At 42.1% G+C, this 22,256-nt stretch overlaps 3 protein-coding genes across 3 annotated transcripts in view; 2 read left to right on the top strand and 1 right to left on the bottom strand.

The window, feature by feature from the left end:
• Positions 1 to 22,256, top strand: part of ZNF606 (zinc finger protein 606) — a 52,761-nt gene that overhangs the window by 13,014 nt on the left and 17,491 nt on the right. Inside the window, 1 exon segment of the mRNA XM_027097372.1 lies at positions 8,923 to 9,357. The gene's annotated coding sequence lies outside the window, so the exon portion shown is untranslated.
• Positions 9,498 to 10,046, top strand: LOC113615136 (zinc finger protein 391-like). Its single transcript, XM_027097208.1, has one exon. It carries the CDS (start codon positions 9,498 to 9,500, stop codon positions 10,044 to 10,046), a length of 549 nt encoding a protein of 182 aa, XP_026953009.1.
• Positions 19,394 to 21,829, bottom strand: LOC113615137 (translation initiation factor IF-2-like). The gene is made up of 3 exons (XM_027097210.1): positions 21,787 to 21,829; positions 21,380 to 21,469; positions 19,394 to 21,123 (listed from the first exon to the last, which is right to left on the bottom strand). The coding sequence occupies exons 1-3, from the start codon at positions 21,827 to 21,829 to the stop codon at positions 20,729 to 20,731; spliced, it is 528 nt and encodes a 175-aa protein (XP_026953011.1). The 3' UTR covers positions 19,394 to 20,728.

Here is a 22,256-nt window from a genome sequence, read left to right on the forward strand (position 1 = left end):
TGGAGCCTGTGCTCCGCAACGGGAGAGGCTGCAGCGGTGAGAGGCCCGCGTACTGCAAAAAACAAACAAAAAAAAATTAACAGCCCCAAGAATTGAGAATACACCAGCTAAATGTAGAGAAAAAATAGTAAGGTCAACTGAAGCTCCTGCGTATGCTAAGTTTCCAGCTAAGGGTGGATATACAATTCAACCTGTACCCGCACCGGCTTCAACTATTAATGATGCTAGTAACAATAGGAAAGAAGGAGGGAGTAATCAGAAACTCATATTGTTTATACGGGGAAAAGCCGTATTGGTCGCCCCAATTATTAGGGGTACTAGCCAGTTTCCAAACCCGCCAATTATAATGGGTATAACTGTAAAGAAAATTATTACAAATGCGTGGGCCGTTACTACCACGTTGTAAATTTGGTCATCTCCGAACAGTGTTCTGGGTTGGCCTAGTTAAGTGCGAATTAATAAGCTTAGACTAGTGCCCACCATTCCGGATCAAGAGTCAAATAGTAAGTATAAAGTACCAATGTCTTTGTGGTTGGTTGAGAATAATCAGCAATTTATGAATATAGGTAAAATGGCCGAGCAGGCATTAGACTGTAAATCTAAAGACAGAGGTTAAGTCCTCTTTTTGCTAAGTCCCGTGGTGAATTGATCATTTTGAATTGCAAATTAAAGGAAGAAACTTCAACCCTGCCGGGATTTCTCCCACCTTTTTTTTCTCGTGGCTGGAGAAGTAGATTGAAGCCAGTTGATTAGGGTATTTAGCTGTTAACTAAAAGTTCATGGGAGATGTACCCTCCCATCTAGTGAGGATTTAGCTTAATTAAAGTGTTTGATTTGCATTCAATTGATGTAAGATACAGTCTTACAATCCTTATTAGGCAGGAATTAAGTAAATTGTACTTGCTTAGGGCTTTGAAGGCTCCTGGTCTGGTTTAACCTAAATTCCTACTCTAGGATTGACAGTATTGGTGTGAGAGGTAGAAGTATTGTGGATACTGCGATTATGGTTGGTAAAAGGATTATTTGTTTTGTAGAGTTAAATTGTCATTTTATCTTCATGTTGTTTGTAGAGGGGAATAAGGTCAGTGCTGTGGAGTACGTGAGTTGTATGTAGAAGTACAGGTTGAGCAGTGCTGTGGTAGTTATGAGTGTGGGTAGGATAATAGTATTGTTTTTTGTTATTTCTTGAATAATCATTCATTTAGGCATGAATCCTGACAGTGGTGGGAGTCCTCCTATTGAGAGTAGGAGGGCGGTACATCAAAATGCTTATATTTTGTATAAAGTTCTCCAAAGATAGTCCAGGTAAGCACGTACAAAGTGAGCAGCAAGTCACTATGACCCCTACAGAGTTGGGAAAGAATGCTGTTCTTTTTTTTTCTTTGCCGCGCTGCGCGACATGTGAGACCCTAGTTCCCCAACCAGAGATCGAACCTGCGCCTCCTGCATTTGAAGTGTGGGGTCTTAACCACTGGACCGCCAGGGAAGTCCCAAGAATGCTGTTCTTTTAAGAAGTTACGTTTCTAGAGTCAGAAGAAAGGGAAAAAAATTGATCTTTACCGTCAAGCAGGCACTCCCATCTTTGAGGAGCTCTGGTTAATGTGTAATGCAGATTCACGCTGCACATTAGGGAGGGAGGGAGAAGGCCCAAACAAACACAGATAATTTTATGTTTAATTTTTTCTTGTCCTGCCTTAAAATATAAATTTTATTTCATCACTGTGAACTTGCTAAAATCACTTACATGTTCTAGAAATTTGTTAGTTTCCTTGGATTTCTTACACAATCATGTCATATACAAAAAAAAAAAATTGCTTTACTTCTTCCTTTCCAGCCTTTATGTTTCCCTTATTTAATGTTAACTATACTGACTAGGATCTCTAGTACTTAACAGTGAGACATGCTGTCCTTAAGAGTACAGTCCAGTAAAGTTTTAGAACTGTATATTTATGTAACCCATACTCTAATCCACACATAGAATATTTTCATCTCCCGATATATTTCCTTTATGTCCCTCTCCAGTTAGTACCCCCAGAGGTGACAGCCATTGTTATATGATATCTGTTGCTTTAGATTATCCAGTACAATCGTGAATAAAAGTGAGAATGGACATACTTGCCTTGCTCATGAAACCAAGAAATAGCATTCAATATTTCACCATTAAATGTGATCTGATGCCCTTTATTTGATTGAGGGCAATCTGATTGAGGACACTCTATTCCTAGTTTGCTGAGTTTTTATCATGAGTGGGCATTATATTTTATCAAATACTCTACATGCATGTATTGTCATGATGGTATTTTTTTTACCTTTGTTCTGTTGGTTTCCCCACTTGACTATTTTGTTCCTTTTTCTTGGTTTAATTTGCTTTCCTTTTCCCTGGCTTCTTGAGGTAGAAGCTTAGGTCATTAATTTTTTTTTAAGATTTATTTATTATTTATCTATTTTATCTATTTTTGGCTGCATAGCGTCTTAGTTGTGGCACGCGGGATCTTTGTTGAGGCAGGCGGGATCTTTCCTTGTGGCCCGGGCTCTTCGTTGTGGTACTTGGGCTTCTCTCTAGTTGTGGCGTGAGGGTTTTCTCTTCTCTAGTTGTGGCGCACATGTTCCAGGGCTCTGTAGTTGGCGGTATGTGGGCTCTAGTTGAGACGCGTGAGCTCAGTAGTTGGGGCATGTGGGCTTAGCAGCCTTGTGGCATGTGGGATCTTAGTTCCCTGACTGAGGATCGAACCCGTGTCCCCTGCATTGCAAGGCGGATTCTTTACCACTGGACCCAGGAAGTCTCTGGGTCATTAATTTTAATCCTTCCTTTCTGATGCTTGCATTTATAGCTACACATTTTCCCTTAAGCCTATTTTAACTGCATCCTGCACATTTTCATATGTTATATTTTCATTAGCGGTCAGTTCTTTGAATATATGAAACCGATTTCTTCTTTGATTTGTAAAATACACTGTTTAATTTCTAAATATGAGGAGATTTTTATTATTGATGGCTAGATTAATTCCATTGTGGTCAAATAACATATTCTGTATGTATCCAGTCCTTTTAAATTTATTGAGAAATGTCTTTATGAGACAGCATATGATCTATTTTAGTGAATGTGTATTCTGCTCTTGTTAGGCATAGTGCGTGATAAATGTCAATTAAGTCGAGTTGCTTAGTTGTGTTGCACACTTTATTCTCATGGATTTTCTTGTTTGCTTGTTCTGTCAGCTACTGACAGAAGAGTGTTAAAATCTCCAACCATTACTGGATTTCTTTATTTTTTTAAATCAATTCTTTTTTCTTTTTCTAGTTTTATTGAGATATAATTGACATGTAAAATTGTATTACATTAAGCTGTACAACATTATGACTTGATATATGTATATATTTTGAAATACTTACCACAATAAGTTTAGTTAAAAATCTATCACCACATAGCTATAATTTTTTACTTCTTGTGATGAAAACTTAAAGTTTTTATGAAGCTAGCGTAACTTTATTTTTTTATTGAAGTATAGTTAACTTACAATGTTATATTAGTTTCAGGTGTACAAAATAGTGATTCAGTATTATAGATTATATTCCATTTAAAATTATTAGAAAACAATGACTATTTCCCTGTGCTGTGCAATATATCCTGTTGCTTATCTATTTTATACATAGTAGTTTGTATCTCTGAATATTTTTTATCAATTTTTGCTTTATGTATTTTGAAGCTATGTTACTGGGCTTAATGACATGGCAGATTGTTCGGTCTTCCTATTGAACATACACTTTTTTTTTTTTAATATTTATTTATTTGGCTGCGCCGGGCCTTAGTTGCCGCACACAGGATCTTCAGTGCCACATGCAAAAATTGCATGTGGGATCTAGTTCCCTGACCAGGGATCGAACCCAGACCCCCTGCATTGGGAGCGCAGAGCCTTAGCCACTGGACCACTAGGGAAGTCCCACATGTCTTTTTCTTTATTTTTACTTTCAACTCACCTGTTGAAATGTTAAAGTGAGTCTCTTGTAAACAGCATTTAATTGGGTTTTGTTTGTAATCCATTTTGGCAGTCTTATTTCTTAATTTGTTCAGTAAATTTGTATTTATTATATACTGATATGTTTGGGTTTATGTCTGCCACCTTGTTATTCTGTTTGTCTCGTCTGGTCTTTGTAACTTTGTTTTTCCATTCTGCCTTCTTTTGGATTAATTGGGTATTTATCCCATTTCATCTCCTTTTATTTCTTCTTAGCTTTATGTCTTTGTAATATTGTATAATCTTATGTTTTATTTACTCTAAGGTTAACAATACAAATTTTATTTTATAATAATCTACCTGGAATTAATATTATGCCACTTAATGTAAGAACTTATATATTAGTATAATTGCAGTTTTCCCTGTTGTCGTATATATCACTTTTTACATATTATATAAGTCCATTATGCATTTTTTTTCTTTTTTTTTGCGGTACGCGGGCCTCTCACTGTTGTGGCCTCTCCCGTTGCGGAGCAGAGGCTCCGGACGCGCAGGCTCAGCGGCCATGGCTCACGGGTGCAGCCACTCCGCGGCATATGGGATCTTCCCGGACCGGGGCACGAACCCGTGTCCCCTGCATCGGCAGGAGGACTCTCAACCACTGTGCCACCAGGGGAGACCTATGCATTGTTGTTATTCTTGCTTTGTACGGTCACCAGCATTTTAAAGAAATTTAAAAGTAATTTTGTACAATATTTTTTTCCTAGTTAATTAGTTTTGGGGTTGCTCTTCATTCCTTTCTGCAGACCCAGGCTTCTGTCTTTGATGGTTTCCTTTCAGGCTAAAAAACTTACTGTACCCGGAGGAGACTTCAGATGAGTCTGTCATCATTCTAAAGTCTTGGCTGCTTCTTCTGTCATTCCAGCCTGGATGAGGCTCCCACATGTGTCTCACTTCTCTCTGGGAGGGAGGTGCAGTTCATGAACTGTTTTTAAGGGAGCAGAGAGCATCTACAGGAAACAAATTAATGAGATTAGAACTGATGGTTCAGTTCCTGTGTCTCTGGGTTTGGTGCTTTAAAGTTTAAACCCACACTGCCTGTGACCTTTCACTTTTTTGATTCTGTTTTGGTAAGTGTTTAATACGGGCTCAACAAAAAAGTTACATTAAAAAAATGGAAATTAAGTGGGGAGGGGGTAAAATGGAAATCTGGTTTTCATGTATAGTTTCCCCCGGAGACTGTCATTTAGAATGACTTTACTAGCTGTATTTATCATACATTGAAGTGTGTAATGACATGCTAAAAAATACGATGTCAAACGTCAGAATCATAAGATTTTCTCTGCAGGTTGTTGCCCTTGAACAGTAAACATCTATTAGGGTAAGGACTACATTATCACCATATCTGGCTTCTTTATTCTCAGTTCAGATTACTTAACTCAGTAAATATTTGTTATATATCAGGTTATATATCTAACAGATGTAACATGCCAGATTTCAGTGCTTTGTAAATACCACCATCCAAGTTACTTCTATTATTATGATCTTTCTTGTACTGATTCGGTTCTAGCTTTCTTACTTAACATCACGTATCAGTAATTTCTCCCCAAGATCAGACTGCCGTTACCCTGGTTGAGATTGAGGCAGACATTTACAATAATTGACACTTTGCTTATTTATACAGATGATGAGTCTCAGTCATTATTTGTTAATTTTACTAGATTAACTCTCAGAGGGTAACCTTATGCTAGAGTTTTGAGGTTGCTTTACTATCACCATAGAGTATTAGCAACAGAAATTACCTGTAGATAAAAAATTAACATCGATGATAATTGATTTAACAAACAGAAGAATAGTTTTTGAAAGATAATAATAAAATTTAAATGCTAATGTTATAAATATCAGACCTTAGGGATAGCACATTTGCCAGGAAATAAATGCACATACCTATACTCCTGCTGTTATGAAGGATAATGGTGGAAGGGGAGAGGCTTCTATTTAGACATGTAATCTTCTAAAACCCAGGTTATGCAGGCAGTTGATAGAAGCCAGTACTAGTAAGGAATGTTGGCTGAATGCAGTAGTGAAAAGATAGAGGGTCAAGAGTTAATAGCAGTTTCAGGTACCTGCTTTGTTATTGAGTTTCATCATCAGTATTATGTTAGTTACCTTTCAGTTTTATTGTTATATCATTTCTTATGACTGTAGAGTGATAGGGAATAAACTACTCTATGTAAAAACAACAACAAAACATGCTGTAGTATTTCTTGTGATATGCTCAGATGATGAAAAATTCTCTCCACTTTGTGTGTGTGTGTGTGTGTGTGTGTGTGTATGCATGTATGCGCATGCGTGCCTAAAAATGTCTTTATTAAGCCTTCATTTTGGAAGGATTTTTTTCTTGCATATAAAATTTTAGGTTTTTTCTTTCAGCTTTAAACGTAAGGTAGATAGCTAGTGGGAAGCAGCCGCATAGCACAGTGAGATCAGCTCGGTGCTTTGTGATCACCTGGAGGGGTGGGATCTGGAGGGTGGGAGGGAGGGAGACGCAAGAGGGAAGAGATATGGGAACATATGTATATATATAACTGATTCATTTTGTTGTAAAGCAGAAACTAACACACCATTGTAAAGCAATTATACTCCAATAAAGATGTGGGGAAAAAAAAAAAAGATGTTTGTCTTGGGGCTTCCCTGGTGGCGCAGTGGTTGAGAGTCTGCCTGCCGATGCAGGGGACACAGGTTTGTGCCCTGGTCCGGGAAGATCCCACATGTCACGGAGCGGCTAGGCCCGTGAGCCATGGCCACTGAGCCTGAGCGTCCGGAGCCTGTGCTCCACAACGGGAGAGGCCACAACAGTGAGAGGCCCTCGTACCGCAAAAAAAAAATAAATAAATAAAAAATAAGGTGTTTGTCTTTTGTTTCCTTGTTTCCATTGTTTCTTGTGGGAAGTCAGCTGTTTTCCTTCTTGTTGTTCCATGAATATAATCTGTTGTTTTCTTCTGATTACTTTTAAGATTTTTACTTTTTATTTGGTTTTCAACAGATTGTGATGTTTTAGGTGAGGTCTTCTTTGAAATGATTCTGTTTGGAGTTTGCTGAGCTTGTAGGATCTATAGGATGGTGCCTTTAATCAATCTAGGAAAAGTCTCCCACATCTCTTCAAATATGCCTTCTGCTGCTTTCTGTCTCTCTGCTTTAACATTACACGTTACACGTTAATCCTGTGTCAGATGCTCTGTTTTTACATTCTTTTCACTTCCTTTGTATCATCATAAAGTTTCCACCTACTGCCTTAATTCACAATCCTTTCTTCTACTGTGTCCAGACTGCAGTTAAGTGCATTCATGGTTTACGTCAGATATTATATTTTTATTTAGTTGTAGAATTTGTTTTGGTTCTTTTCTTCTTTTTTTTCCATGAAATTATTTATCATGTTTATAATAATTTTAAAATCTTTTCCTGCTACTTCTGATGTTTGGGATATCTGTTTTTGTTGACTTTTTTTTTCTTGATTATGTGTCACATTTTCCTGATTCTTACATTTCCTGATTCTAGTCATTTTTTTGTGTACTGGACACTGTGGATGATACCTTGTAGGGAATATAGATTGTTATCTTCTACTAAAGAGTGTGAATTTTGTTTGGTAGGTGGTTAAATAATTACAAATCACCTTAATCCTGATGAGGCTTGGTTTAGGATTGATTAAGGTAGAGTTACTTTGATTTTGCTTAATCCTTGGGTGTAGCCCTTATTCTTGGGCATGGTCTTTCCTTCTGGGATGTAGCTTTCTAGGGTTTCAGCTGAATGCCTTGGGTGCTTACTGATGTTCTTTTGCCCAAGCTGGGTCAGAACTCTAATGCCTCCCAACACTGTGTAACTCCTGAAACCTCTGCTCAGAAACCTAGCAGCTGTTCTTTGCCAGGTCTTTGAGAGCCTTTTCCAATACATTTGCAGTTAGGGTCCAGCTAAGGACTCATGGAGAAACCCACTGCAGGTTTCTGGGTCCCCTCCTTTGCTCTGCTTGACTTTGCAAAGCCCTCCTCACAGACAATTCCATAGCCTCCTCCCTGTGGACAGGAATGTAAGGCCTCCCCGCCTGGCAGGAGCACAATTGTGTACCCTCTGTCCACCTCACAGACATGTCCCAGGCACCCACAGAGCTACCAGTGCTGTGCTGGTGTCTGGGGAAGAGCAGACAATAAAGGACCAAACGAACAAGGTGATGTTAAATAGCGCTAACCAGTGCTGAGCAGCAGATAAAACAGGACAGTGAGCTGGAAAATGAGGAGTAACCCATGTAGGAGGGGAGGTCAGAGAGGGTCTCTTAGAGGAGGTTACCTGGGAGTTGTGACCTGAATGATGAGAAGAAAGGGAAGGGTTGCTGTCACCTGAGACTTGGGAATCAAAACAGACAGGCCTCAAACAGACAGGAATTGTGTGTTAATGGGGGAAATGGTCACTTACAGGGAGAACTAAAGAAATCCAGCAGAAAATGTAACAAGGAGAGCTGTGGTAGTTTGACCCTGATTCTGAGTGCTTGGGAGGATCAAGAGGTATCCTCTTGACATTGTGAAACTTGTTTGTTAGGAAGGTTAATATGATGTCAGTTACAGGAGGAATGGACCTAACTAGGGAGATGGATCAGAATTTGGAGATATCTAAGGATTAAAGAGGGGTGGCTGTTCAGAATATTTTATGTTGGCGATGTCTGCTTATTCCATGATGTTTCCCCTAATATGTCTTCTCCCCCTGTTTTGCTGACGACTTTTTTAGCTGATCAGTCTTCCTGTGGATTCCTCTTGTTCTGTGTGTACCTTTTGTGGCTTCTCTTCTCAAAGTTCCATCTGTTCCCTTAGTTGATATTTAAAAACATCTACTTGTATTGTGCACATCTTGTTGCTTTTATCTCATCATTCTCACTCTAGGAGTTTTTCTTCCCAAGCATCTGTTTTTCATTTCCTTCCAGCATGGAAGCAGACCTAAAAGCCAAGAGTCACCATCAACAGAGGCCATTTCTGGTGACAGATTACCCAGCATCATGAACCTGGAAAGATACACAATGGGTGATTCCTGGTGTTCTACCATAGCAGATGACTGGAAATCTGAGGATGAATCCGAAAAGCAGAAGATGTACAGTGTTAGTGTGGGGCCAGTGGAATATGAACAAGGGCAACTAGTGACCCCGGATGGGGATTGGGAAAATGCTGAAGTTGTGGGGAAATGCAGCTTCTATTCCGACTTTGTTTCTTCACAGAGATTTCTTATCAAGGAACATTTTAATAAACTGACTCAGGGGTTCACAGTTTACAGCATAATTTTGTTTTTCAGAATCATCAGGAAATCTTGGTAGAAAAGAAATCTTGTAAAGGCAATCCATGTGGAAAAGTCCTGGAAAAATTGTGTAAGTTGAATGAGCATGGTAAATATACCAACCAGAGCATATGCTTTTCTACACATGAGATAATTAATACTGGAGAAAAATGTTATGGATATAAGGAAAGTGGGGATTTTTTTGCCCATAGGTCACACCTCTCTCAGTTCATGAGAACTCATGGTAGGGAGAAGTCCTATGAATGTAATGAATGTGGGAAAGCCTTTAAGAAGCTTTCATCTCTTTCTCACCATCTAAGAAATCTCAGTAGAGAAAAAGCCTATGAATGTAATGAATGTGGGGAATCTTTCTGGCAGAGTGTTCACCTCATTTTGCACCAGAGAATTCACACTTTTGAGAAACCTTATAAATGTAATAAATGTGGAAAATCTTTTAGCCAAAATTCTCACCTTAATGTACATCAGAGAACTCATACTAGAGAGAATCCCTATAAATGTGATGAATGTAGAAAATCCTTCAGTGGACGGTGTAATCTTAATGTGCACAAGAGAACACATACTGGAGAGAAACCCTACAAATGTAATGAATGTGGGAAAACTTACAGTTTTCATTTATCCTTCACTCAACATAAGAGAACACACACTGGAGAGAAACCATATGAATGTCATCAGTGTAGGAAAGCTTTCAATCAAGATTCTAACTTTATTGGGCACCAAAGAACTCATACCAGGGGGAGGAAATTACACATTTCATTTTAATTCACAAAAGCTGTACAAGTATATGTAGATTTTGTCTTTTTTAACCATTTCCAGAGAAGGGCTGAGACTGGGTGGTATTTGATACCTGGGTAAATTGCCAATGAAAAATAATTAGTAAAATCAAAACTCCCTTCAATAATACTAGTTAATACAATCAACCAGTGTGGGAAAGGCCGTTGCTGAGAAGTCAGAATAGGTTGATGATATTTGACTCAAAGACTGAATGTACTATTTCAAAGAGCCAGAGTGCTATGATTTACTTCTTTGTTCTCCAGTGCTAGAAAGTTAGAGTACTTCTAATTTGTTTCAGGAAGTCACCATAAACTGTTATTATGAACACTGTGTAGAAATACGGAAAGCACCTGTAATGTGTACTGAGAAGTGCAGAATTGTTGTGGCTGTGTTATCCTATGTGTGCATCTGGACAAGGGCTTAGAAGAAAACAGAAATGAACATAGCTAATTTAATAAGAGTCTGGGAATACTGGGCCTTTTTATGTTTCTCTAAAAATTGTTACAGTTTTACAACAAATAAAAATACAAGGAGGAGGGGCTTCCCTGGTGGCGCAGTGGTTGAGAGTCCGCCTGCCGATGCAGGGGACACACGTTTGTGCCCCGGTCGGGGAGGATCCCGCATGCCGCGGAGCGGCTGGGCTCGTGAGCCATGGCCGCTGAGCCTGCGCGTCCGGAGCCTGTGCTCCGCAGCGGGAGAGGCCATAGCAGTGAAAGGCCAGCATACCGCAAAAAACAAACAGACAAACAAACAAGGAGGAGAAAGAAGCTCAAATGTCAGTCTGAATCATTAGAAATGGGCGCACTAAAGTAGCAAAAACAAGAAGAAATGGAAATAAATTTAGTGCTAATCACAAGAAATTAGAAAAAAAATATTTCTAATCAAGGCAGAAACAAGGATGTAATAGTGATAAAAGGAGAAAATACATGGTAAAAGATGATTCTGAGAAAAACAAACTATAAATTCCAAACTAACAGGATCAAGAAAAATAACACACAGATTTGCACCATTGGGAATGAAAAGGGAAATAAACATAGAGAAAATTATATCATAAGATTTGTACATTTTTGTGTTAACACACCTGAAAAACTTAGACGAAAAAGATAGTTTTCTAGAAAAACATAATATTGACTGAAGAAGACACAGAAAACCTAATAGACGAAACATTTCAGAATAAATTGAAAAAGTTCTCAGGAAATTACTCCACAAAATTTCAAGCCCAAGCTATTTTACCACTGAATTATTTCCACCTTCAAGAAATAGAAAATTCTTTGATATACAACTATTCCAGAACATATAGAGAGTTGAATGCTACCTCTTTTGTGATACCAGTCTGTCAAAGCTCAAAGAAAGAAAAAGGCCAATATCTCTCAGGAATATTAATGCAAAAGTTCCAGATCAGACATTACAGCGAGTACACCTGGATTTAGGAACAATCACTCCAGTAAACGGGTACTTTGTATTAGGAAATATATGACTACCATGCTCCATTTTAATCAAGCAGTGGGGAAAAACAAGTCATCTCAATGATTAATGAAAAAGAAGCTGATAAAACTTAATATTTATTATTTCGGGGGAGAAAAAAACCCTGGTAACGGAAAAAGTATTTTTGTTTGTTTGTTTTTGCGGTACGCGGGCCTCTCACTGTTGTGGCCTCTCCCCGTTGCGGAGCACAGGCTCCGGACACGCAGGCTCAGCGGCCATGGCTCACGGGCCCAGCTGCTCCGCGGCATGTGGGATCTTCCCGGACCGGGGCACGAACCCGTGTCCCCTGCATCGGCAGGCGGACTCCCAACCACTGCGCCACCAGGGAAGCCCGGAAAAAGTATTTTTATAATATGATGATATCAGGCTTAATGGTGGCACTAGAGCTGAGGTTGGCAAACTAGGGCCCACAGGCCAAATCTGGCCCATGTGTTTTTGTAAGTAAAGTTTTGTTGGAACATAGCATGTACCCACTCATTTCCATGTTGTCGGTAGCTGCTTTATGAGGTAGAGTAGCTGTGAAAGAGGTCGCATGGCCTGAAAAGCCAAAATGCCAGAAAAGCTTTGCCAATTCCTGATCTAGAGCCGTTCCTGTTCCATTCAGGAAGGACCAAGGCAAGGTTGCTCACCAGTCCTTATGTATGAGCAGGCAGCTAACAAAAGGAGTACGTATGGACAATAAATACATGGAAAAGTGTATGAGCTCATCAATAATCAAAGAGATATAAATAAAAATGATAAAAGTATATACTTGGGCACCTGTTATGAGGTAGGCAGTATCCCAAGCATTCAGTCTAAGTAACCTCATTTAATACAAAAATCCTAGTAAGGAAGTTCTGTTTAGACTGCAGAAAATTCAGTCCCAGGAGGCTAACTGACAGGTAAAGACTGGCAAGGATTTTAAAAGACTGTGTTGGATGTAGGCAAAACTAGTAGGGAAATTGACCCTATTATTCAGCACCCATGGATGGTTATATGGGTGCCCCCTCTTTATAGGGTGGTCAGGTTAGAAGTGTCCATATGTAAAGTATGCTCATGAGTTGATTCAGCAGTCTCACCCGTGGAAATAACTGCCCAGTTATGAACGCACACGGCCCTAGGACCTTTGTTATAGCACGGTTTGTAACAGCAAAATAAGAAATGCTCACCAATAGGAGAATGTTTAAGTAACTGTGGTGCAGAAATTAAATGGCATATTGTTGGGAGACAAAATTAGGCTCATAACAACCTGGATGATCCCAACTCTATGAAACCATAAATCTCAGGGGAACTCTGTGGAAGAATGTCACCCACATGTTGACATTGATTATCTATGGGTAATGGGACTTTTAAGCAATGTTTGCTCTACCTTTTCCTAAGCGATTTTGTTTACAGTGAATGTGTACCATTTGATACACATGCAGCTTACTTATTCAGCACAGTTCCCAGAATAAGTAACTTCTCAGCCTGTGTCTGGTTTCTGCCTGCCTCTGAATGCTCCCACCGTAGCACTGTCCCAGGTGTTCACCCTGCTTGGCTTGCACTGGCCCTGTTCTGGTTCCTGGAATCTTGGCAAGGTGCCTGCAAATGTTTTTCCCTCCATCTGGAACCACAGTCCACCCAGCATAACCTTTGGGAAGCTGAGACCCATCCTTCTGGTCTGGGCTTAGACATCACTTTAGAAAGGACATTCATGACCAACCAGACCTAGTTGATCCTTCGTCACACCATTTATCAGAGTTTGCAAAGATTTGTTTACCTGTTTATTCTTCAAACAGCAGGTAGAATTCCTGCTGAAACGTTAACTCCTGTCATGCCAGCCTCTGTGGAGAAAGTTCCTGTGTCTTCCCATTTTATCCAGAATTTAAGATTCAGATCCTTAACATGGAAAAGCTTACTGGGGCCCTCACCTGTGATTCTCCCCCTGACTACATTTTAATCACAGAGGTAGCTTTAAAGAAAATGACAACATCAAACTTGTTTCCAGTGAAGATGTAGGAGTGCATGAACAACCTTAGCTCCCAATGTAACAATGAGTAAAACAAAGTTTAAAAATTATACTCTCCTATGGTACACTACCAAAGAGGGGCTGGGAGCAAGGAAGCCTTGGTGCATTTCAAGGAGGTGGCCCCTTCACAGGTGAGCACGCTGGGGACAAGCAACTTGTCTGGGTGCAGGTAGGCCTCAAAATTGGCTAGAGCAACTCTGAACAAAGAAGGAGAGAGCAGCAGAGCCCTGGACAACAGTGAGCGGGTGGAACAGAGCCCCAAACTTGGGGCAGGAAGAACTCCAAGTGCAAAAGTAATTTTCTCATCCTGAGAATCCCCTTAGCCTAGAATTTTGCTGTGTACCCAGAACAGTGAAGTGCTCATATCTTAGAGGCACCATTGAATCATTTTTGACAAATGCATATCAAGACACAACATTTCTATTACGCTAGCAAGTTCTTTCATGTCCCTTGCCTCAACCTGATAAAAGGCATCTACAAAAACCTACAGGTAATATCACACTCAATAGTAAAAAACGGAATGCTTTACCTCTAAGATGAGAACAAGACAAGGATGTCTGATCTCACCACTTCTATTCAACATTGTAATGGAGGTTCTAGCTAAGGCAATTGGCAAGAAAATGGAATAAAAGGAATCCGTATTGGAATGGAAGAAGTAAAATCTGTTATTTACAGATTAACTGATCTTCAATGTAAAAATCTGATGGAATCCAAAAAGAAAAAAACTATTAGGACTAGCAAGTGAGTATAGCAGGATTGCACAATACAAGATCAATATTCAAAAATCCCTGGTGGTCCAGTGGTTAAGACTCTGCGCCCCCAATGCAGGGGGCCCAGGTTCGATCCTTGGTCAGGGAAGTAGATCCTGCATGCTGCAACTAACATAGCCTACATGCCGCAACTAAAGATCTGGCACGTGGCAACGAAGATCCCACATGCCACAACTAAGACCCAGTACAGCCAAATAAATAAATATTTTTTTAAAAAAATTGCAGGGAGCTCCCTGGTGGTCTAGTGGTTAGGGTTCAGCACTGTCACTGCCATGGCCTGGGTTTTGCTATAAAAAGAGGAATATTTTCAGTGTTATTGGCCACAGTAACTTTTTCTTGTTGTTGTTGTTAATGATGTTCTTTTAGAGATTTTATGTGAGAATAATTTCCTTAGGTAAATATCCAGTTATTTTGGAAAGATCTTTTTCCATTTTGTTTTTGTTGTTTTTTAAACAGTTGAAATAACAAAAATCCTAAGTACTCAAAAAAATTAATTGCAGAGAGTTCCCTTGTGGTCTAGTGGTTAGGATTTGGTGCTTTCACTGCCGTGGCCTGGCTTCAAATCCCTGGTGGGGGAACTGGGATTCCTCAAGCTGTGCATGCAGTGGAAGCATGGAGTCCTGTCTTTTACTTTGTTTATGGTGTCTTTTGAAGAAAAGAAGGATTTTTAAAAATGTCTTTTTTCTTTCATTGTTTGTGTTTTATGTCTTCAGTTCAAAATCCCAACTATGTTTGGGTCCTAAAAATAGTAGCTTGTATTTTCTCCTAAAAGACTTTCTAATCAGCTTAATTGCAATATAATTGACACATAATAAAACTGCACGTGGACTTCCCTGGTGGTGCAGTGGTTAAGAATCTACCTGCCAATTCAGGGGACACGGGCTCAATCCCTGGTCCTAGAAGATCCCACATGCTGTGGAGCAACTAAGCCCATGCGCCACAACTACTGAGCCTGTGCTCGAGAGCCTGTGAGCCACAACTACTGAGCTCATGCGCTCTAGGGCGTGTGTGCCGCAAATACTGAGACTGCGTGCCACAACTACTGAAGCCCTTGTGCCTAGAGCCTGTGCTCCGCAACAAGAGAAGCCACCACAATGAGAAACCCGCGCACCGCAATGAAGACTATCCCCCGCTCACTGCAACTAGAGGAAGCCCGAACGCAGCAAGGAAGGCCCAACGCAGCCAAAAAAATAAATAAATAAAAATAAACTGCACGTATTTAAAGTGTACAATTTCATAAATTTTGACCTTTTTAAAAAAATTTTATTTTTGGCTGCATCGTGTCTTAGTTGCAGCACGCGGGATCTTCACTGCGGCATGCAGGATCCTTCACTGGGGTGCGCGGACTTCTCTCTCTAGTTGAGGCGCACAGGCTTAGTTGCCCTGCAGCACGTGGGATCTTAGTTCCCTGACCAGGGGTCGAACCTGCGTCCCCTGCATTGGAAGGCAGATTCTTTACCACTGGACCACCAGGGAAGTCCACTTGACTTTTTTTTTTTTTTTTTTTTTTGCGGTACGCAAGCATGTGGGATCTTCCTGGACCGGGGCACGAACCCGTGTCCCCTGCATCGGCAGGCGGACTCTCAATCACTGCGCCACCAGGGAAGCCCCCCTTGACCTTTTTTTAAAAAATTATTTTTCTTTTGGCCACGCCATGCGGCTTGTGGGATCTTAGATCCCCTATCAGGGATTGAACCCGTGCCCCCTGCAATGGAAGCGCTGAGTCTTAACCACTGGGCCTCCAGGGAAGTTCCAATTTTGACGTTTAAATCTGTAAAACCATCACCACAATCAAGAAAATGAATATGACCATCACCCCCGCACGTTTCTTCATGCCCCTTGAAGTCCCTCCTCCTACCTCTCCACATCCTTCCCCATTCCTCTGTTCCCAAATGACCACAGGTCTGCTTTCGGTTACTATAGATTAGCTTGAATTTTCTAGACTTGTATATAAATGGAATGATATGTTGCATACTCTTTTTTTTGGGGGAGGGGGAACTGGCTTCTTTTACTTAGCATAATTATTTTGATATCCATCCATGTTGTTGCATGTATCAATAGGTCATTCCATTTTACTGCCGACTAGTATTCCATTTTATGGATCTACCACAATTTGTTTATCCAGTCATTTGTTGGTGGACATCTGGGTTGTTTCCAGTTTGGAGCTATTACAAATAAAGCTGCTATGAACACTAGTATAGTGTACAAGTCTTTGTATGGACATATATTTCCTTTTCGATAAATAGGATTAAAACATCTGGATCATACAGTAGGTGTAAGTTCAGCATTTTAAGAAACTGTCATTTTGTTTTTCAAAGTGGTTATACCATTTTACATTCCCATCAGCAAAGTATGAGAGTTCCAGTTCCTCCACATCCCCATCAATATTTGGTATAGTCAGTCTTTTTGATTTTTGCAACTCCAGTAGATGTGTATTGGATTCTCGTTGTGTTTTTTTTGTTTTGTTTTGCGGTACACGGGCCTCTCACTGTTGTGGCCTCTCCCGTTATGGAGCACAGGCTCTGGACACGCAGGCTCAGCGGCCATGGCTCATGGGCCTAGCCGCTCCGCGGCATGTGGGATCTTCCCGGACCGGGGCACGAACCCACGTCCCCTGCATTGGCAGGCAGACTCTCAACCACTGCGCCACCAGGGAAGCCCTTTTTTTTTAAATAAATTTATTTATTTAATTTATTTATTTTTGGCTGTGTTGGGTCTTTGTTGCTACGTGTGGGCTTTCTCTAGTTTTGGTGAGCAAGGGCTACTCTTCATTGCGGTACGCAGGCTTCTCATTGCAGTGGCTACTCTTGTTGCAGAGCATGGGCTCTAGGTGCGCGGGCTTCAGTAGTTGTGGCACACAGGCTCAGTAGTTGTGGCTCACGGGCTCTAGAGCGCAGGCTCAGTAGCTGTGGTGCATGGGCTTAGTTGCTCTGTGGCATGTAGGATTTTCCCAGACCAGGGATTGAACCTGTGTCCCCTGCATTCTTAACCACTGCGCCACCAGGGAAGCCACTGATTGTGGTTTTAATTTATATTTCTCTAATTACTATTGATGTTGAGCATCTTTTCAAGTGCTTGTTTGTCATTTGCCCATCTTCTTTCATGAAAATATTTTACTCTTTTTTCAAAAATTGGGTTCTAATTGTTGATCCACTTTAATTTTTGTACACAGTGTGAGTTAAGGATCAAAGTTCTTTTAAAAAAAATAAATAAAGATAGATATCCTGTTGTTCCAGTACTACTTGTTGCAAAGGCTATCCTTTTCCCACTGTGTTGCCTTCTGTGCCATTGTAAAAAATCAGTTATCCATAGATGTATGGGTTTATTTCTGAACTATATATTCTGTTTCATTGATGTATCTGTTTATACCAATACCATGCTGTTTCGATTATGTACTTTATAATAATTTTTGAGATCAGATAGTGCTAACTCTCCAATTTTCTTCATTTCTGAGTTGTTTTTATTATTCTAGGTCTTTGCATTTTCATATGTCCATGTCTACAAAAACTCCTGCTGGGATTTTGATTGGAAATGCATTGAATCTATATATTTGAAGATAATTGACATCCTAACAATATTGAGTCCTCTAACATATAAACAAGTATATTTCTCTATTTGTTTAGGTCTTCTTTAATTTCTGTCAGCAATATTTTGTTTTCAATGTATGAATTCTTCACATCTTTTGTCACATTTATCCCTAAGTATTTCATATTTTTTGATGTTGCGGTAAATGGTATTTTTACTATTTTCAATTTCCAGTTGTTCATTATAAGCATATAAAAAGGCAATTGTTGGGACTTCCCTGGCTGTCAAGTGGTTAAGACTTTGCATTGCAGTGCAGGGGGGTGCAGGTTCGATCCCTGGTTACAGAGCTAAGATCCCACATGCCTCATGGCCAAAAAACCAAAACATAAAACAGAAGCAATACTGTAACAAATTCAATAAAGACTTTTAAAAAATGGTCCACGTCAAAAACATAATCTTTAAAAATAATGCAAAAATAATAATAATGCAGTTTTTAAATAATGCATTAGGACTCCATGCTTCCACTGCAGGGGGCCGGGTTCGATTCCCTAGTTGGGGAACTAAGATGCCACATGCCACACGGAAAAAAAAAAAAACACTGAAAGGATAAATCTTTCCTTATATATGGAGCAAAAAATGCAAGTTGCAGATGAAATCTTATGCATTTATATGAATGCAAAACGTGCTTTGTATTGCTTTCGAACACAGGCATGTAAAGTTTCAGGAAATGTATGGAGTGATCCACATCTCATTCAGGATAGTGGCTGCCTCTGGAGGAAGGGGGGGTTTCTATTGGCGAGGGAAACACAGGTGTTTCAGCCTGTAGGTTGATTTTTTTTTTTTAGCTTAGGAGTGTGTTCACAGGGTTTCATTGAATCTCTGACGAGTTTACTATATTTTACATGTTTTTCTTAAAAGAAAAACGAGCAGACGTCTAACGTTAAATTCCAGAGATGTGAGAATTTGGATGCTGAATGGTGAACTGGTGGCAAAGAAAAGCTGTGGAAGGGGGAGCTTCTGCATGGTCACCAGCAGTAAAGAAGCATCTTGACGTCCTTCTGGGGGGACTCAGAATCCCATAGTGTTGACCTTAGTGACTCTTGGACTCTTAGCTGGAGAAGATGAGTTAATCCTAGGATTTGAGAGCATAAGGTAACTTCAAGTCTAGCTGACTTGTGCTAGTTATTATACTATTGGCGACCCTACAACCCAGTTCATAAAATACCCTACTTATTCCAAGTAATGTATCCTGGACTCCTCCTCCCTTTACCTTAAAAAAAAAAAAAAAAATTAATTAAGTTTTATTTATTTATTTTTGGCTGCACTGGGTCTTCCTTGCTGCGTGCAGGCTTTCTCTAGTTGTGGCCAGTGCGGGCTACTCTTCATTGTGGCGTGCAGACTTCTCATTGCGGTGGCTTCTCTTGTTGCAGAGCATGGGCTCTAGGTGCGCGGGCTTCAGTAGTTGTGGCTCATGGGCTCTAGAGCGCAGGCTCAGTAGTTGTGGCTCATGGGCTCTAGAGCGCAGGCTCAGTAGTTGTGGCACACGGGCTTAGTTGCTCTGCAGCATGTGGGATCTTCCCAGACCAGGGCTCGAACCTGTGTCCCCTGCATTGGCAGGTGGATTCTTAACCACTGAGCCACCAGGGAAGCCCCCCCTTTACCTTTCATTCTTATCTGGTTATGAGGAAATGGAACCAGCTGAAGCCCTTCACGTGGCATGGAGTGACCACATTTTGGGCACCTCTCAGAGGAAGGGCATGTCCACAGACAACCTAGATTCTCCTACTGCTCTGGTCTCTCCCCACTCAGAAACCTCAGTAACAGCTCAGACGTAGCCCAGACTTCCATAATGTGGCATCCAAGATGGCTGTTCGCCCCAGCGTTTGCCACCTCGTGACAGAGAGAACGAGGTAGCATCCAACAAGCTGGGGTACCTGAAGTAGGAGAGGGCCTGGGTATTAGGGAAGCAGTATCATCACACACCTGTAACCCACTCCCCACCGGGCCCTGGTGAACTGCTCTGCATTGAGAGGCCTCCTCCATGCCCTTCCTTGTTCTGGGTATTACAGACTGGACCGCAGCCCATGATGCACAACCTTTAACCTACTGCCTGTTGGCGCTACCTTTTGAACGCTAACATTTCCACAATCTGACCACGGATCACCACCCACGTTGATTACTGCATTGGTACAAAGGTCACTCTGGTCCTTCCCTCACCCTCTTTAACTCTGCTCTCCACACAGAAGCCACAGTGAGTGATCCTTTGAGGAGGCCAGAGCCCATGACTGCTCTGCTCAGAACCATGCCCTGGCTCACAGCCAGAGCCATTCCGATGCCCCTAAGGCTCTCTGCAATTGGCCACTCTCTGACCACCATGCTGTCCCCCCAACTAATCAGTCGAAACTAGGGTGGAGAAATGAACAGGCATGGCGAATAAGGAGCAAGGAGGAAGGGGCTAGGGAGCTCTGAGCAAGGGTCACCCCCAACACAGCTGGGAAGGAGGCCTCGGTCCAGCGGACTCAAATTCGTCTCGGTAACAAGGAGTAGGGCTTCATATGTGAGGGGAAGCTCAAAATTAGGTTCCTTGTCCAAAAAGGGTATCCTAACAACCACTTCCTTACAATCTTTTAACTACTGAACGAAAAGGAAAGTGCTCAGACTTCAACCAAGTACCCACCGCTAAGTGCGGCTACAGCAATCCGCCGTTTTACGGACGGGCAAACTGAGGCTCGCCGACCGGCGATTTACCGAGGCCCCCTAACGTCAGGCAGCGGTGGCTGGGGAGCGCGGTCCGCCGCTGGGAAAGCACCGCCCGCCTCGCCGAGGTCTCTGGCACGGCGGTCCGGGTAAATCCCTAGAAGGAGGAACTCGGAGGCCGAGCACCTCCAGGAACTTGCCAAGGTCTAACCGGAAGCGCTCCGTCTGGAACTACCACTCCCAGCAGCCTGCGCGGCGCGTCCCGGTCGACGCCGGGCCGGGGTGGGTGGGGGGAGCGACCGCCATTGTCCGCTGCTGAGGTGAGGCGGTCGCCCAGTTCGTGGGGTTGCTACTGCTGCTGCTGCCGCTGCCGCTGCCGCTGGCCGGGAGGTCGGGAGAACGGGTGGAGAGAGCCGACGCCTACACTCGCGGCGGGCGCGACGCCAGGGCAGGTCCCTCGGCCCGCCTACGGCCTCGCGGCCGCGCTGGAACAACTGGGCGGGCCTGGGTGAGCCCTGCGCGTCGGGCCTTTGTCCTCCGGGCGGGAACCCCAGACGCACGGGCGAGCCGGGCCGAACGTCCCCGGCGAAGCAAACGCGAGCTTGTTAAGTCGCCCGCGAGGAGCGGCGGGCACTGGCCCTCAGGGGTGCGAGGCCGGTGGTTGCGAACCAGGTGAGTCCGGCCGTTCCCGGGACGGGCTGAGAGCATCGCACCCGCGGCAGGGTTGCGGAGGAAATCCGGGGCGGGAGGCCAGGAAGCAGGAGGCGAGGACCCCTCCGAGGCCGTTCCGGGGAGTCTACCTTTCCTTCCCTGGCGGGCGTTTCTCGTACGAGTCCGTTCTCATCTGACGCAGAGGCAAGTCAAAAGTGGGTTGGGAACAGCCCAGGGCTCCTTTAAACGTACAGTGACCGAGGACTTTGTCAAGTTGCAGGCAAGAGTGCAGAATACTCAGTGTGCCGACTTGGAGTTCGGGCGCAGATCCCGGTGCCCCTGGTGCCCAGTGGGCGTCCCAGCGCTTTGTGCACTCTCCCAGGAATCCGCAGAGCTCTGCCAATGGGCGTCGGGCCCTCAGAGAGGTGCGGGACTTGCATAAATAAGCCTAGAACTTAGGGAGTTGGGGATGGTCTGGGCTCCAAACCCGGCTTTCTTTTGGCCTCTGCACCAGCAGAGACAGACAGACTTGGGCCTGGTAGGTCTTCCAGGTGGATTTTTTTTTTTTTAAAGATAAAATTTACGTAACATAAAATTAACCATTTAATCGTACAAGTCAGTGATTTTGTTGTGCTTTCAGAACGTTGTGCAGTCATCACCACTATATAATTCCAGAACATTTTCATAACAACCCCCAAGGAAAAAACCCCTGAACCCATTAAGCATTCATTCCCCCGTTCCTCCTTCCTTTCTGCTCTAGACAGCCACTTACATGTGAAGGTTGTACGTAGATTTTATAGTAATTTTCGTTAAATCAACAGAAAAGCTACCTTGTCCTTGTCAGTAGCTGTCTCTTGAGAACTGTTGACAAATTTCTGCTCTCTTATTCTGGAACGTGCCCATTTTTCAGCTAATTCTTGTCACCCTTCATTTCTCTTAAGAAATTCTGTTATGTTTTTGACATGTAAATTGTATTCTTATAATGCTCTGTAGGAGTCTTTTTGTTTCTGTGGATGTGTTCTCTTTATTCCCACTGGATCTTCTGTGAGGAAAGACCATTTTTTGTCTTTTTACACTTTTATC

Source organism: Aethalodelphis obliquidens, unplaced genomic scaffold (genome assembly GCF_003676395.1).
Source record: "Aethalodelphis obliquidens isolate GAN/ISIS:26980383/991018 unplaced genomic scaffold, ASM367639v1 scaffold113, whole genome shotgun sequence".
Taxonomy (NCBI): domain Eukaryota; kingdom Metazoa; phylum Chordata; class Mammalia; order Artiodactyla; family Delphinidae; genus Aethalodelphis; species Aethalodelphis obliquidens.

Coding starts and splice junctions, on each gene's coding strand:
- LOC113615137 (XM_027097210.1), bottom strand. CDS start 21,829: ATGACTGCACAACGTTCTGAAAGCACAACAAAATCACTGACTT. Junction 21,470..21,786: donor CACAACAAAATCACTGACTT/GTACGATTAAAT, acceptor CGGCACACTGAG/TATTCTGCACTCTTGCCTGC. Junction 21,124..21,379: donor TCCCAACCCACTTTTGACTT/GCCTCTGCGTCA, acceptor CGACTTAACAAG/CTCGCGTTTGCTTCGCCGGG.
- LOC113615136 (XM_027097208.1), top strand. CDS start 9,498: ATGAGAACTCATGGTAGGGAGAAGTCCTATGAATGTAATGAATGTGGG.